This window comes from Plectropomus leopardus, chromosome 19, assembly GCF_008729295.1.
Source record: "Plectropomus leopardus isolate mb chromosome 19, YSFRI_Pleo_2.0, whole genome shotgun sequence".
NCBI lineage: Eukaryota > Metazoa > Chordata > Actinopteri > Perciformes > Serranidae > Plectropomus > Plectropomus leopardus.
The window spans coordinates 12,445,905-12,463,060 of NC_056481.1; the positions used below are offsets into that span (position 1 = coordinate 12,445,905).

Consider the following 17,156-nt stretch of genomic DNA (forward strand, 5'->3'; position numbering starts at 1 on the left):
AGTCCAGCAACCGAAAGGTACATTCACTACAGTTATGACAGAAATTAGGCCCCTCACACTTTTTGGTCGTGATCATTTTGAGTCTCTGGTTGTTTTGCCTCTTTTTGTCGTTATTTTGAGTGTCTTTGTGGTCGTTTTGGGTCTTTTTGTAGTTTTTTTAATCTCTGTGGTTTTTTTTGTATCTCCTTGTAGTTATCTTTTTGTGGTTCTTTTGTGCGTCTTTGTAGTCTTTTCATCTCTTTGTGGACATTTTGCCTTGTACCTGTTTTTGTGGTTGATTTGTGTCTCTTTATAGTCTTATCGTCTCATTTAAGTCATTTTGAATCTCTTTATGATTGTTGCTAGTGTCTTTGTGGTTGTTTATCTCTTTGTGGTAATTATATGTCGATTTGTTGTATTTTTGTCTCTGTGTCTTTGAGTCTCTTTGTGGTTGTTTCTGCATCTCGTTGTAGTTGCCTTTAGTCCTTTTTGTGGTCGCTCTGTGCTCATTTTGCATCTTTTTGTATCCATTGTATGTGTCCTTGTACCTCTTTGTAGTTTTTTTGCATCTCTTTATAGTTGTTTTGAGTCTCTTTGTAGTAATCCAGTAATTCAGTAATCCATCACTGGTTGAATGTGGTGAACTTGCTGCTTATGCACAGGGCATGAACTAGATGACATGTTATGTGGAAAAAAATATAAGATTAGTTTGTATAAAGTGAAAAAGGAATTAGAATAAGGATGGCCACAGTGCGTCATTGAGCCATGATTTCAGGCAGGCTCAAAAAATCCTGGACGCAAAAATGGCAAAGAACAGTTAAACGGCCTAACTCCAAAATGCAGAACTGTATAACATTTTCAGGTTTTCAACAAGCATTATGATGTGTTTAAAAAAAACCCTCAGATTTTACATCACCCTGACTATACACTCGTCGTTCACTCTGCTTTGACACGTTTTCCCTCCCTCTCCATCTGTCACTTTTACCGCACCTCCTTTTGGCTTCATCCCTCTGGATCATTCTGTCTCTCCCCGTATTGTCTGTCTGTCACTCTGTTGCCCTCAATTTTCTTCTGCTTTTGACTTATCTCTCCTACTTCCTCTTTCTCTCCTACTGCAGCTCAAGTATCGAAGCCCCCAACTCTAACCTCCAATACTTAATATTTCCCAAGTGCTATTTTAAAGTACTTCTACTCAAATCTTCTGCAAGTTAATAATTCCTTTCCTTTTCCATATACAGTATAATCCATGACCAGTTAATAAAATGTGACACATTGACACATTGCTTAAGATCCAATGCTCCACCTCAGCCAGCTACAACATTAAGATGTATCTGTAATGACAACTAAATATCCAAATTATATTATGTATTAACTTGTGATACCATAACACTGAAAATGGCCATTTTCTGCAGAGTGAGTACTTTTATTTTTTATACTTTGGACTTATCTTGTACTTATAATACCCCTGAGATTTTAAATGCAGGACCTCAACTTGTAATATTTTTACATAGGTTTTTTTTTTTGCTACTTTGAGTTAAGTAATGGATCAAAAATACTTCTTCCGCCACTGCTATCCTCCCACTCTGACTATATTTTTCCCATTCTGTTTTCATTCTTCTTGTCTGTCTTCCCCCTACATCTTTCTCTCACTTTGTCTCTCTGTCCATTTCTTTCTGTCTGTCTCTCGATAGCAGTTAGCTAACAATGTCTTCCTCTGCCTCCACACCACAGCCAGCCAAATCTGCTCTGACTGGATCTCTATTTGTAGCCCATCAGCCTGCCAGGCAAGGAAGAAAAGGGGGTAGCTATACTTATGCTGGAAGACATATATCTTTAGGTGAGAGCCCAGTCGTGAAACATAGAGATAACGAAGTGGCAATTATTTGCTTAAAATTAATCATTTACAGTACATGTATATCATTTAAAAATGGAAATTTGTTAGCTGGTTTCAAAAGTACTCTGTGTGCACCTTTTTTTCTGTCCGCAGTGGTTGCATATTTTTTAAATGGTCTACCAAACACAACATCGCCTCCTCAAAAACATGTTGAGCGTGAGTTTTTTATTGCCTGAAGGTCTCTTCCCAAAACACAAACACTCTGAGTTGTTGTTTTGTCTGTTCTGGCACTTCTGATGCTGTCAACCCATGAGTGTATCAGCTACTGTATAACTAAGCACGCTGACAAGTAGCTCAGAGTTGATTTTAAGCACTTTCCCAGAGGAGAGCCGCTCTTGCCTCTTTTCACTTTATTGCACTTGTCAGAGGGCCATGAATCTGGAGGCATTTTTTAAGTTGTGATTCAAACGCTTCTTTGGCTGAGTGTGAAATACAGAACTCATAGATTGTGTTCATGACCTGTGCTCTCACATCTTCCCTCAGTTTATCGTTTTTTTCTCTTCTTATTTTTGCCCTCCGCACACTCACGCACAAACACTTTCAGACAGAGAATGTTTATCTTTAGTCTCGCGCTGTAACGCAATTTGAAAGAGAAAACTGAATTGTTGAACCTGGAGATCATGTTGCCAAGTGTAGTAGGTGTACAGTAGTGATCCTACAATCATATAATAAGTACTGAGCAAAGCAGAGTCAATTGAATAGTATTTGCTTACTTGTGGGTTTGCTGTAATTTTACAGTTTTTATTGTGCTCTCCTGCTGCATTGTTAGGAAAAAAAAGTAGTAAAGTAGTATTTTGTTTTATATATTAAAGGCTGAGGATCTTGTGTGCTTGAGGGAGTGCTTTCTCTGTGTATCCTCTTCCCCATCAAGGACATGCTTTCATCAGTGCTGAAGGCCAAAGCATGCTGGGAGTTGGAGTTGAAACAGTAAGCTTTGAGCTACAGCGTGAGTTAATGAAGTGCGAAGACCAGCTGTAGCTGTGTGACATGCTTGTCCCATGTGTCCCCGCAGTGCTGGGCTTTTCTTTTCTAATCATTGGGATGTGCTCGGCTGACCGCCTCGAGTGCCAAAGGTCGGGCGGGCGCGCTGACCTCTGTGTTGTAAGGCAAATTGAAAACAAAGAGCCCAGCTTTTGCTGACATTGCTTGAATGATCATTAAAGTGTTTACAGCTGTTGATGACAGTCAGCAAGATCTCTCTACTAGATTCTCCACTGACTACAACTGACTGACATATCATGATAAATGAAAAGCTCTCACATACCTAAACAATAGAATAGGTCGATATCCACTGATTTCCAAAATATGACCACCCGCAAAACAACATTTATTACCATGTTAACAGTCACACAACACATCCATAATGTCAGGAAAGAGTCGCAGTTCTGTCCAAAACTACCTGGCAAGGTAAACTATGTTGTTAGGTTTAAAAAACACATCATGGTTTGACACATGGACTGTATATAAAGATGGACAATGTGTCTCCATATACTCTTAATGTACAAAAATGTAGCCAAAATGTCTTGGTGCTGGTGATGTCATGATCTGTAGAGATCTCTGCGGTGTCAGTTCCCACTCATTCACCCGTCCGACCAATCCTGAGCAGTGCCATTGAATGTAAGCACACCAGTTTGCACACACAGCCGGCAATCATGACATCAAACCCCCTCTTCAATAGCATCAAATAACTGATTAAAAATCACATTTTTTAAGAAACGAATACTTGAACTTACATTCGCCTAAGAACTACTTAAAATCACAGAGACCATCTCTGGTAAAAATCAGTTTAATGTGTGCTTCGATCTTTTAGTTTGGTGTCTCATCCACTGCCATGGAGGGGCGAAAAAGCTATAATCAGTACAGTTTTTGTTTCCCTTGGAATAATTTGAACATTTCTGCTGCCAGTATAATTTACTACATTTTTACAGAACAATTTGGACTTATTTATTTTGCTTCATGTGTGCAACTCAGTGTGTCTTTGTTCTCTGGGATTTTTTTCTCTTTTACCCCCCCCAAATAACTTCGTGTGCCTGTTCCCTCTAAGTGAGCTTCAGAGCCCTTACAAGGAAATCTCCAGTTCAGACTTACTTTTTTAGCCTCCCTGTTGTTTGCCTCACCTGTTTGTCAAGTGGCCACATTGTTCTTGGATGAATTACTGCTCATTTATCTCTCCTTTCTGTTTCCCTCTCATCACTGTCAAAAGGTAATATCTTCCCCCCCGTCTCCTAAACATGGTTAATGCTATTATGTGCCAAGTGCATGGTTCCATTTGGAGAGCTGCAGTCTCATTATGTGCCAAATGGGTTCCCCACCTCATCAGTAATAGCAATCCATGCTTTCTGCGATTGGATTTTCTCAATAAAACATTACATGAGTGGAATGAATAAGCATTGAACCCAAACCTAACAGCAGCTGATGGCAACTGTACCGAAGCACCTGAGACTAAAAACACTAATGGCATTCAGAGGGGTGAAGTCAAGCCAAGGCCAAGTCATATTTGAGATTAACAGACGTCATCGTTGGTAATAAGTTTCTCCCTCACTGACCACAGTCCGCTCTTTATCATTTTGTATTATTACTGAACAGCCATTTAAAAAGGTCCATGAGGAGACTGTCCAGAATAGATAACCAGCAGCAGTACCATATCTGTTTCACTTGAGTTGTCTACTGTACTGAATCATCAGCGGTCAGAGCACCAGAGAGGGTGCTGACATTTATATTGTCTGTTTCTGCAAAATCTTGGCACGGCACTGTCCATCTGATTACCATTTATTTTCACAGCACTCCACCTCATGACCATCTGGTTATCAAGTTATTCATTTATTCAGCTTCTCAGTGCTCTGTGTGTTTTTTTTTCATATTTATCAACATATGTTTGAAATTCAAGAGGTTATTGAGGGCGAGTGTGTGTAAATATATTTATGCGTATGACTGTGTATGTCCTCTTTCCAAGATTTTTACATGACTTTCTGTTCTTACAGGGCATTATTGACAAGCCTTCAATACCAGAGTACAAGGTGGCAGCAGTGCAGAAGTCACGCTTCATTCTGCTCCACTACAGTGTGTCCAAAGCCCTGTGGGACTGGCTCATTTTGCTGGCCACCTTCTATGTGGCTGTCACCGTGCCCTACAATGTCAGCTTCACACCGTATGATGACCATGTCACAGCTGCGCGCTCCACCATCGTCAGCGACATTGTAGTGGAAATGCTTTTCATCTTAGGTGAGAGTTGAAAAGAAGACTTTTCAGATTTTTAACTAAAGGTCCTGCTGTGGCTCAACTCATTAGGAGGTTCAAATTGTGTCTTTACCATCATCAAGTCAGTTCTATCCACTTATTTTGAAGGTTAAGTTTAGTCCAATCAACTCATGTAGAGCTCTCGATATCTGAATCATAATGATATTTTTGTGCTTTTCAAATTATTTGGATTCATTTGGTAAGATGTGAGATTTTCATCAAAAATCTGGCCATTTTCTTGGCACCTGTGCCGCCTATGGCAGCAGGGCAGCAAGAGCCACAAAGGAAAGAGTATTTAACAGTGTGTTGACAGATGTTTGCTTTCATTACCAACGCTGCAAAGTCAAGGTACCAAATCTGTGGCTCCAGAAAGTTTTGGGGTTTTTTTACCTTTGACTAAAAAGTTATTTTTGGCAGTAAAGGCTGCCAACCCCTGATCCAAAGGATGAAATGAGATGGTTAAACTTCAACATGCTTCAAAGACACCCCTTTTCCACCAACATGGAACAGGTTCTCTTACAGTCTGAGCACCTTATTTTAATTCATTCAGAACATTCAACCAAAAATAAATTGGTTCAGAACCCAAAAAGTTGGATTCCCAGCTGGAACAAAAAAATAGCAAGTTTTCTGTGAATAAACTGTGAATAATCTGTTTCCTAACTTGAAGTGTGAACCGTGACGACACCAGTGGGTATGTCATATTCTGCAGGTTGGAAAGAGATGATCTTCCACGTAATATTCTTCTCTGTCTTCTGAAATTAATATTTGATCAATACTTGTTTTTTGGATAAAAACAAACATCTGCCACCATAAACAGGAAAAAAAAATCACTGGTAATTAATGGTATCTGCCATCTTTTGACTGCTGTTTACTACTGTTGTACACTCTGTTGATGGCGCATCCCTGATTCCAGCAGTTCCACTCAAAACAGATGGAAATGCGGGTTGGTTTGTGAGACAGACCTAAACGTAACCAGTTTAAGAACCAGCTAATTTGGTGGTAAAGGGGTGTAAGTGTGAGTAAATTTGGAGCACATGTCCAAATCCCTCAGCTTAATTTCTGCTTGTTTTTGCAAGCTCAATTACTTAGTCACTACCCAGACTTTCTTTGTTTTTGTAATTTGGCATGATAAAATGCATATTTAAAAGGTGGAAACAGCCTCATATAGCACTCAAAATAAGGCATGCAAGCCAAAAAAACATTCAGGGAATATGGTATATTAGACAGGAGATTTCTACTTTTTTTAATTTAGGTGGTCTGAAAATCTTTATTTCATTTTGCCAAAAATCACTATCATCATCTCACCTTCTTTTAGCTCCTTATGACTGAAATTTGTATTGAGTGATGAGCCAACATCTCTGCAAATATCGACAGCTTGGATGACAGATGAGGTTTTCTACATCAGACCGCACACCCAGAGGTCTGCCTGTTCTGTGCTCGCCACATTCTGACACTAAGATGGAGATGATCACTCTGACAAACTCACTGATCCGTACGGACACCTTAAAACAATGACATATTCCAGCTGTTTTATGTTTTCATGCATAGCTAAAAGTGTGAATGACAAGCATCGTGGTGTGGTCTGACATGTGTATCACATACACGTGAACCAACAGGATTGAATCTGAGCTTGTGAACTTTCGCACTTTCATCTTTCCTCACTTTTTATGGTCTGTTTCATTTTAACAGTCAAACACACACAAATGTGTGACCTCTTCCAATTTAGTGAAAATGAACATACCATCTTCTAGTCACTTGGGGGAAAAATGACCCTCAACCTTTGTGTTTACAGACATTATCCTGAACTTCCGCACCACCTACGTGAGCCAGTCAGGGCAGGTGGTGTATGAGGCACGCTCCATTTGCCTTCATTACGCCACCACCTGGTTCTTCGTGGACCTGGTGGCTGCCCTGCCCTTCGACCTGCTGTATGCCTTCAACATCACAGTGGTGAGTGCAACTGGACAATAATATGTTAAGCCTTCTCCTTTTCCCTGCACTCTGTGACTGCTGACACAAGTGGCAAACGGCTTACTTATAATAAATACAGATTTCCCCTGAAATGTATAGCCCTTGGAAATATGCTACCTTCCATTCCTCAAGGCTGCTTTTGTTACGGCCTGTCTGCCTGTGTGACGAGTTCTCCCTAAATAGTGCATTTTGCACAAGATAAGCACATTTGTTTGAGCAAAATAAATCACTGCTTATCCAAGCTGTGATAGTCAGCTGTGTATATGCAGTATATGTATTTCCAGATATAACAAGGAAGATGGATTCACTTGCTGTTTGTTTTTCTCTGTCACTATGCCCACCATACTGTTCTCTCCTCTTCAGACCTCCTTGGTGCACCTGCTTAAAACAGTACGCCTGCTGCGCCTCCTTCGGCTGCTCCAGAAACTGGATCGTTACTCCCAGTACAGCGCCATGGTGCTCACCTTACTGATGTCTGTGTTTGCCCTGCTGGCACACTGGATGGCCTGCATCTGGTACATGATTGGACGAAAGGAGATAGAGACCAATGAGGCCTGGGACACTGGTGAGTCTGACTGCGTCTTGCTGGAGAGGAATCTGTTAAAGTACAGTGGTCAGGTTTGGTGTTTTATTCAGCAAGAGTCACAGAGAAATGAAGTAATAGTTCCAGCTGATTTTTACCATGTGCGATCATTTATTCATTGTCTTCACTGTGCCTCCTGACAGGAAATAAGTCATTCAGGTGCTCATTTCATAACTGAAAGAACCAGTTTCACTGAATCATTGGGGTATTTTGGCAGAAATGGAATTTAAAATGATAGGTCTGTTTATTTGTTGGTGTGTAATCACCTGAAAATAAGAATTGTGCACTTTTTGTAATCTCAGAATCAGCCATTTATATCTACATAGGGAGCAGATCCTCATCTATAACCATGTTGCATCTCCATGTCTCTACAGTAGCCCAGAATGGACAAACCAAACACTGGCTCTTCATAGGGCCATTCTCATTTTCGTTTTGGTACCATAGTAAACAACCCCTCCATGACAACAATGTCCCAAAAACACTTTTTTTGTTTGGCAAAACTGCTTTTCAGTGTTTTTACTGGTATGGATGTCCGGGTGTTTCTTTAAGATAATTCAGCCCACAATAAAAATCTTTTGAATGTCTGGATCTTAAGTTATCAGAGAAGAAAGGTGAGCACGCGTTAGCAGGCACTGGACTAGCAGCCCGTCTCCTACGTATGAAACAACATCAGAGAAACACTGATTTGTAACACGAAATTGCTTTATTCAGTGTTTTCACCTGTTTAAATCACAGGTTTGTTTGTTTTGGAGAAGAGGAGAGGATAATTGTGGATAATTTGGTTCCCAGTAAAAACCTGTTATCAAAGGAATTCTAACTGGGAGAAGTTTAAACTGGTTGCAATCTATGGTTTGATTCAGTTACCGTAGGTGCTGTGTAAGTCAGCTGTTTTCTTGCCTAAATAGACAGAAATACCAACACATGAGACCAAAGAGTAGATTTTGCTTTGGTTGTGTCCCCACTCAGCTATAAATAGTCATGGCTCACCTTTTGGGATGTCTGTCTCTGCTCAGTGGTGAGCTGGTGGCACACACCACACTCTGGCGCTCTAATGAGGACTGTCTGAAACCGGATCAAAAGCTGATATAAAAAATTGCTGGTGGGAAGCAGCGCAGTAGTGTCTTGTTTGTGTCACTGTTTGAAAATGGCTCAACACGGAGACCAAAGAAAGCCCATAATCAAAAACTGGCAGGCTTTTTTAGCCTATAAATTATCTGAGGAATATCTGAGCACTTGTCTTATTATTTACCCAATGACTGCTTCAGATCATAACCATGTCGAGGTTTTATTACCAGCAAAACGACTACAAACACGTTCAATCCTGCAGCTCAACCAGCATATATGATTTTTAAAATGGCAACACACATGCTGTGACATACTCACACTCACTCATACTCACGCCCAGTGTGCTGTGCAGCACGTGTGTTCCTGTTTGTGTGTATGTGTAAGTGAGCATACATTTGAGTGAGTATATTCTGTACAGGGAGGTTCTGTCGTACCTGCTAATTAACACTTGGCCTTATTTATCCCTGGAGGAGCCAGTCTAATTCTGCCTTATCCCACATCTACATACCATCCTCCTGACACACACAAACATACACTTATGTCTCTCTTAGACCAGATATTACACTCCCACCCTGCCACTATCATCTATCTAAGAGCTCACAGAACAAAAACATGAACCATAAACTTTGGACTTTGTTCCCTTATGCTCTAATTCCTCATTAAAGGGTGGCTTCACGAGCTGGGCAAACGTCTGGAGACACCCTACATCAACAGCACGGTGGGCGGCCCGACAGTGCGCAGCTCCTACATCGCTGCCCTTTACTTTACCCTCAGCAGCCTGACCAGTGTGGGCTTCGGCAACGTTTGTGCCAACACCGATGCTGAGAAGATCTTCTCCATCTGCACCATGCTCGTCGGCGGTATGTCTGACACCAGGGTACATTCTCCCTCTGGCATCCTGGCATAACTGTGCCTCTCTTTGGTATGCCAGTGCATGAGATTCAGCAGGAAGTGGGTTGGATGGTTTGGCTAACCTTTAAAACCCAGCTTGTTGCCATCTTTATATACCAATAAACAGATTATTTTAGCTGAGGTGGCAATTATTGATGCAACAACTTATTATTATGTGTTTGTGTTTTTCAGACTGCATGTCAGAACAGTAATATGAAAGAGGCTATGAATGATAGTGCCCCCTGTGTTGATCAAGGAAATAATAGTAACTAGTGTAGATGACTGGACACAAGGTTCCCACCGGCATGGAAAAATCATTGAATTTCACATTTTTCCTAGTTTGGAAATTCATGGAATTTGTAAGAATCATTGAAAGTTTTGAAGAAGTCATGGAATTTTGTTCTGTGTGATGGAATTCTTACAGATATTTTCCATGGATGACCTTTCACTTGATATAGCATAACGGCAAATACATTTCCTGTAGCTGTTGACATTGCTCTAATATGCAATGTCTGAAAACGCTTTGGTCCGTGTGACATAAACTTTGTCATCCACCCATGTCCACGAGGGTCTGCCTGGACCCTAAGTGGACATCCACATGTAGCCGATGTTTTGTGACTGTGGGAATTTTATGGATATCAAGTGTGTTGACTTCACATGCTCTGGTCTCTTCTTCCACACTCCCATCCAGTCCAAAACAGTGCGGTTAAGCAAACTGAAGCTGCTCAACCAAAGTGAAGTTAGGTTTAAGTTGGAAATTTGACATTCACTGCAGACCCAGCAGCGTATTCTTATTTTCAGTTTCACCCAATATTGGCAGTAGGAGGTCGGTAACCTCACCTCCAAGCCCTTTCTGTTGTTACTGGGGGCAGATGCAGACCATCAGTTTTACTATGAATAAAAACTATGTGCATGTCCGTGTGCCACTGTCTGCCGACCTTTGATGCAAAAAGTTCTTGTTTTTCTTGTATGACTCCATGTAAAAGAGCAAACCTGTTGATCTATTCATTAATAGGGGGTCGTGTTTAACAGCAAAACTGTATCAGAAAACCTGTTTACAAACTCACACAACTAGTGCAGTATAATTCAAGTCACATTTATCCAGTTATATGCTCATTACTTCTTAAACACCAATTTTCCCTAAAAAAATCTGAGTTTGAAGGCTTTGAAGAGAGCATATGTAGCTCTATAAGTTTCACTTTCAGTTTAGTTTTAAAACTTTTTTTAAGCAAAAATGCATATGTTTGGAAAGTACTGAGCCCAGAGCTGAATAAATCATCATCATGAGTTGTGTGAAAATTTTTAAATGATGTGTTGATATATTGCTTTGGTTTAACATGGTCTCCAATTAGTCAGTAAATCAATCTGTTCCCTGTTCTCCGTGGAGGCATGCGAGAAAAACAGTTTTCTATCTAAATTCAAAGCAACACTGCATGACTAATTAATATACAAATGGTCAATTTTTGGGTGAAGTATTTTTTTTTAAAGTTTTTTTTTTTAAATTGTCATAGGCTAAAATAAAATTACATCAGGACAAACTTTCAGATTGTATTATTTTTACAAGAGATACAAATATTCAGCCTTTATATTGTAATTTACAGTCTTTCATGATGTTTGTTTTATCACACAGCGCTGATGCACGCCCTGGTCTTTGGTAACGTGACAGCCATCATCCAGCGTATGTACTCACGGCGTTCTCTCTACCACACACGTATGAAAGACCTGAAGGACTTTATCCGTGTCCATCGTCTGCCTCAGCAAATCAAACAGCGCATGCTGGAGTACTTCCAGACCACGTGGTCCGTCAACAACGGTATAGATGCCAATGAGGTAGGATCCCCTTTCATTGTTGTCGTCATGTAATAGCTTTGTACATAGCGCCGTCTGTCCTTAAGAAACTCCAGGGCAAATGTTTAGATGAGCACTGAAACCTGTTCCACAGCCCAATCAAAACCCTTTGCAGCTGTAATTTTTTATCATCTTTCACAACACATGGCCGCCTGTACACCATCAACTGACATCCTATTGAAATTCAGAAGAGGGTAACTGGTGGCAACACAGACCGCTCCCTAATTACCAATGAGTGTCACACCTCATTACATCTGTCACACATCTCAGCTCCTGCACGACTTCCCTGATGAGCTGCGGGCCGACATCGCCATGCATCTGAATAAGGACATCCTCCAGCTGCCGGTCTTTAAGGGGGCCAGTCGTGGTTGCCTGCGTTCACTCTCCCTCCATATTAAAACTTCCTTCTGCGTCCCTGGGGAGTACCTCATCCGCCAGGGTGACGCACTGCATGCCAACTACTTTGTCTGCTCAGGGTCCCTCGAGGTGCTGAAAGACAGCATGGTGCTGGCGATATTAGGTTTGTATTGTGGTGTGGGCTTTGTTAGCATCATGCTCAAGGTGTTCATGAAGTGGATTAAGACAGTGAGTATTTATTCTTTTCATTTTAGGAAAAGGGGATCTTATTGGATCTGACCTGCCTGGAACAGACCAGGTGATCAAGACCAATGCTGATGTGAAGGCGTTGACCTACTGTGACCTCCAGTATATCAACGTGCGTGGCCTGAGGGAGGTGCTGGATCTCTACCCTGAGTACGCTAGTGTGTTCGCCTCTGACATCCACAACAACCTCACCTACAACCTGCGTGAGGGCAGTCAAGATGAGGTACTAAATGCACACTCGCACACAGAAAACTGGCGGCAATTAAATATGATGAACTGTAGCCAATAACAGCAGACAGTGTCTCACCTTGACACAAAACTTTGATTCACTACGCTTGGGCCTGCAGAAATCGTCATCCACTGTCTTACTCACATGTTTAGGACAAACCACAGAGAATTAAGAAATTCATCATGTAGGCTATAGTGTAGTCTTGTGAACTAAGGCACTTTCTACTTTTTTTCCAATATAGTTCAACCTGTACAGTAGTTAAACTCTGGTGAAATAGAGTCACAAAATAAGCTTTTACTTTTTGATTCTGGATGGCTGACAACAAAACCTGTGTCAAAGCCCAAACGCACTGAAAGTGGTAATTGATGCATCAATTAATGCACAGCACCAGCAGTACTTTATGGTTGCTAATGGTAGTTGTTTTTGTTGCATTGCAGAATTGCAGCTGTTGTGTTCATGAAGTTTTAAGCTTATCTAATGGAGATAATGTCAGCTGTTGTCCAAAAGGCTGCACGACTGCCACTCTGTCTCGCTGTCTCTCCTTTGGTCACTGGATCCTCTTTGATGCTCTGAAATCGAAATAAGGTCGAATAGAGTTATTAAAGCAGTAGGCGTCAACGCTTTTATTGCATGTTCGGCCATTAAAAACAAAAGGTGTACTTTAAAATCTACGAGTCAGACAAAGTTTATACTACTGCAGTAATTTTGTGTGTCTTTGAGCTATATTTGTATCTCATTTGGTCATTTTGTGTCTCTTTGCAGTTCCTTTTGCATCTCTTTGTGGTTGTTTTGTGTCTCTGAGAGATTATTTTTTTCCCTTGAGGTATATTATTCTTTTTTGATTGTTTTTGTCTTTTTGAGGTATATTTTATTTCTTGGTCGTTTTATGTCTCTCTGTTGTTCAGTTGACTTTCTTTGGGGTTGTTTTAGGTCTCAGAGGTCATTTTGTCCCACATAAAGGACATTTTGTGTCTCTTTGATTTATATTTAGTGCTCTTTTTTCTTTCTTTGTATCTCTTTTTGGTCATTTTGAGTGTCTTCCTGGTTAGTACATACTAATTCGAGTTACATCTTGCAGGTGATGGTCAGGGGCCCTATTACACTTTGGGCCCCTGGAACTGGGCCAAGTTGGCCCATTTAGTAATCCATCCATGGTCAGATGCTTTCAGTGTGTTTGGGCCTTCAGTCATCTTAAAAAGGTTCTGCTATTACACATGTATCTGTTGATCCTGTATTCTTGCTGAAAAAATTGGACCCAGACATTGACCTGCCAGCTGCCTCACCCCTTCGTTTGTCTGAGCATGGAATAGAGCACACAGCATACCCAACAACACATTTGTTCTCCCCTAAGGTGCCTTTGTTACTCTCCTTGAAACTTGTTCTACGACTGCGACCAAAGGGCTGTTGGTGGCTTGATTGTCACACCAATTACCATGCGTGGGTGCTACTGTCAGGCAGCCCGTATCACTTCCCTGTTGCTACCCCAAAGCACAGCAGGATGACATTACACCCAGACACTGACCTCCTCTCCGTGCTGCCTGTTACCCCTCACAGTTATTTAAGAGAGCATTACATAAGGCAAGATAATCCTCCATCTGCAGAGAAAATGCACCTGTTGATGTTACACATGTGACTCATGTTTCCAGGCATTGTAATATAATCAATGTAAAGATACATTTAAATTTTTTTTAAAAAATCTAATAGTTTGATTAATTACAGAAACAGTGCAACAAAGTTCAGTGACAGTTTTGCATGGCATTTTGTTGAACCGTGCGATCAAAACAAATTAACACCAAGATATCTTTGATGTGTGACTGACAAAACTGACAAAGCTCCCCAAGGACTCTTCCAATCTCATCCTTATTGTTAGTCTCAAGCATCTTGCACTTGCTTCAAGCAGTCCTCTTGGCTCCCACAGGCCTCTCCCAGTGTTTGAAGGTTTTGTTGCTCATTAGTTTATTTAATTTTTCTTTTTTAATTGTTTGATTTGAAACATGAAGAACGGGACATCTGTGCTGGCTGTGTTAATTACTGGATGTCTTTTTGTCAGTCAGGCTGAGTGGACCAGCTTCAACTGTATTAATGAGGGCTTCAAAAACAGAATGATTATTTCTGTTCTGTGTTTCATTCCATCAAAAGACATCATAAATAACTAATTTAAGTTTTAAAATTTGGCAAACTACAGATACATGTATGACTTATAGGGAAAAAGTTGTCTTGAGACCTCTGTGATCAGAGATGGTGTGTTTGGTGTATAGATGCCACATACAAATTATTAGTGTTATTGCGGTATTTAATTGTGATTCAAGCAGGAGTCTCTACGGTGTGGCTGATCACGAGTACTCACTCTTTGTCTCACACCATCTGCTCAGAGTTTATGCTCAAGCACAAAGCCAGGGCACTGCCGCTCCCCTGACAGGATGAAGGAGTGCTCAGCTACCTGGTCAAGCTGCCAGCCCTCATAAAAACACACACACACACAAATATATTCCATCGTACAGGTCTCCTGCACGTCCTCACAGTGGGTGGCTTGAGGTTGGAGTTGTTGCAGGATGGGAGATCCTTTTACACATGAGAGATACTTGAGAATTGTGTACTGACTGTACAGCAATCAGTCAATTGTGGTGAAATACTGCCAGAGAAACAGATTGTGGGAATGCCTATTACAGTACGAGATATCCAAAAGGGGAATACTTTATTTTGGCAAAGTGGAAAACGCCCAGACTGCCAGCTGGAAAATTAGGGTTTTTTGTCAACTTTGTAATTTAATTTCAACTTCTCCTGCAGTGGCAACAATTAACCTCTTTTCAATAGGTTCTGGTAGAGAACATAAAAATTTTTCCGCTTCTTCTTTTAATTAAGCAAATTGAAAACAGAGACTCATTGTTGTACCAGAAAAACCCTCTGTGCTGCTTTTAATACAGACACACTCATTCCTTAATTAATAGCAGCCCACCACGTTAAAACTGCCATAAATAGATTTTCTTTTTTTGGAGATGGACCGTTTTTTAGGAGCGCAATTGGATAAACTGTATCTACCAATCGCTTATTTATAGCACCACTGTTGGAGCGTATCACACACTTTAGGGCAGAGATGGAGCAGCAGAACAGCAGACACATGGAAATTGAAACTTAACCATTTATTGTGCTGTCTAAAAGTTTGCTTTCACTTGCAAACAGCTGCTCCTCTCATCCATTCATCTGATCAGCTCATGGACTCATGGAGTGCTGCGCTATGTTCACAGACCCACAAAAACCTTCAAACTTAGAGAGGGGACACATAATACACTCTCATTCTGTGGGAAACACTGCAATACCTTGAAAAGTATTAATATTTGATACCACAGGGAAAATTTGGGGCATAAAATGTGAATGTGAAAATGAGAAAGAGCAACTGGTACAGGTGAATCAGTAGTGCAAAAAATCTGTATTGAAACTGTTATGAATTGATCAAACTATATTTTTTGACAACCGTATTTCAAGTAGACTTTAATTTTTGCATTATATGATTGTAGGGGAGTGTTATTTGGACCAACTTGAAAATGTTTAATCACCAACTTTATAATAATGCAAAAAACAGTAATACTTTTTTTCAAGGTGGCTCTACGTGATTTTTTTATATATAATATTCTCATATATAGCCATTTATCAAATGACAGTGTGAAAGGAGTTGCTCTTAGTGATACAGAAGCTGCAGAGAATTATCATCTAAATCTACAGCTACCCTCAACTTTATAGAGCTTTTAGTGAGTTTTTGTTCAGTGTTGAACTTGACTGTTGGTTGACTCTCATGGCACTCAAATTTTTGCTTTTGGCTGCAGCAGGCAGCTATTTCCTGTGAAACTGCACTAAAAATCACTGTACACTGCCATCTCAGCACCAATGGACAGACAGGCACAGTTAGCCCCTAGCAATTTAAAAGGTAATATGTCAGTGTTGAGTTCACTAATGGTTTTGTTTCCCTCAAGTGGCTAAAAAGATTCTGATATTGCAGGTTTAAGGTCAGATTGAATGATTTGGTATGCACTTGCTCAAAAACTGAGGAGCAAAGCTTATTTCTTGAGGGAGGTGAGTTTCGATAGATAAAGGTTGACTGTGCTGTCCTGGGCAGAGTGTGAAGGTCATTCCACCACCAGGGAGCCAGCACTGAGTCCAAATTTGTTGGACTTTAATGACCATGTCGCCACAGGGAGAGTTTAGTAGTCAGTAGTCATGGAGTGTGAAGAACAAGCTGGCCGGTCAGGAGTTATAGATGCAAACCCCGCTGGAGCCTCACATGACAACAACAAAGTTAATAAAGGCAGCCAGTGGTAAGCAGTGATGGGAGTGAAACAAGTGTTTTTTGAAAGCCGGAGACATGTTTATGAGACGTTGGATAGGATAAAAATACCAACCACAAGTGGGCTGAAAGGGTACAGAGAGGAGATGACAAAAAATGTCACAACAACTGTCCCAGGTGGCACTGTCATTTCAAGTACATCCTTCCAGTACAAAAGATCATTGACAGCTCTCTCTCTCTGAGAAATATCCAGATGAACTCTTCCTACACTTGACATAATGATAAACAATGTTTTATCCGCCTCTCTCTAACTTGCAGCAAACGGCACAAGACATACTTGGAGTTTTCGCCCATATCCTCTAATGGCACCCAACTAAACTCCTGTTTCCAGGATAACTGAAATGTTTGCTCGTGCTTAAACTCAGAAGCTTTGCCTTTACCTGGTGCCACTTTTTGCAAGCCCAATCAGAAACTCTCAGCAGAGATAAGAAGAAAGTGAGATGGCTCACTCTTTAGCTATCCTCATCATCTGCTCAAGAAAAACAATGATGTGTCATTTTAAAAAACTTTGCCTGAG

At 40.7% G+C, this 17,156-nt stretch overlaps 1 protein-coding gene across 1 annotated transcript in view; it reads left to right on the top strand.

The window, feature by feature from the left end:
* The window catches only part of kcnh4b (potassium voltage-gated channel, subfamily H (eag-related), member 4b), a 54,045-nt gene that overhangs the window by 23,923 nt on the left and 12,966 nt on the right, over positions 1-17,156 (top strand). The window contains exons 5-11 of the mRNA XM_042507689.1: positions 4,855-5,095; positions 6,903-7,060; positions 7,445-7,646; positions 9,395-9,589; positions 11,251-11,450; positions 11,739-11,988; positions 12,080-12,294. Coding sequence (XP_042363623.1) covers positions 4,855-5,095; positions 6,903-7,060; positions 7,445-7,646; positions 9,395-9,589; positions 11,251-11,450; positions 11,739-11,988; positions 12,080-12,294 — 1,461 coding nt within the window. The remainder of the gene's footprint in view (positions 1-4,854; positions 5,096-6,902; positions 7,061-7,444; positions 7,647-9,394; positions 9,590-11,250; positions 11,451-11,738; positions 11,989-12,079; positions 12,295-17,156) is intronic.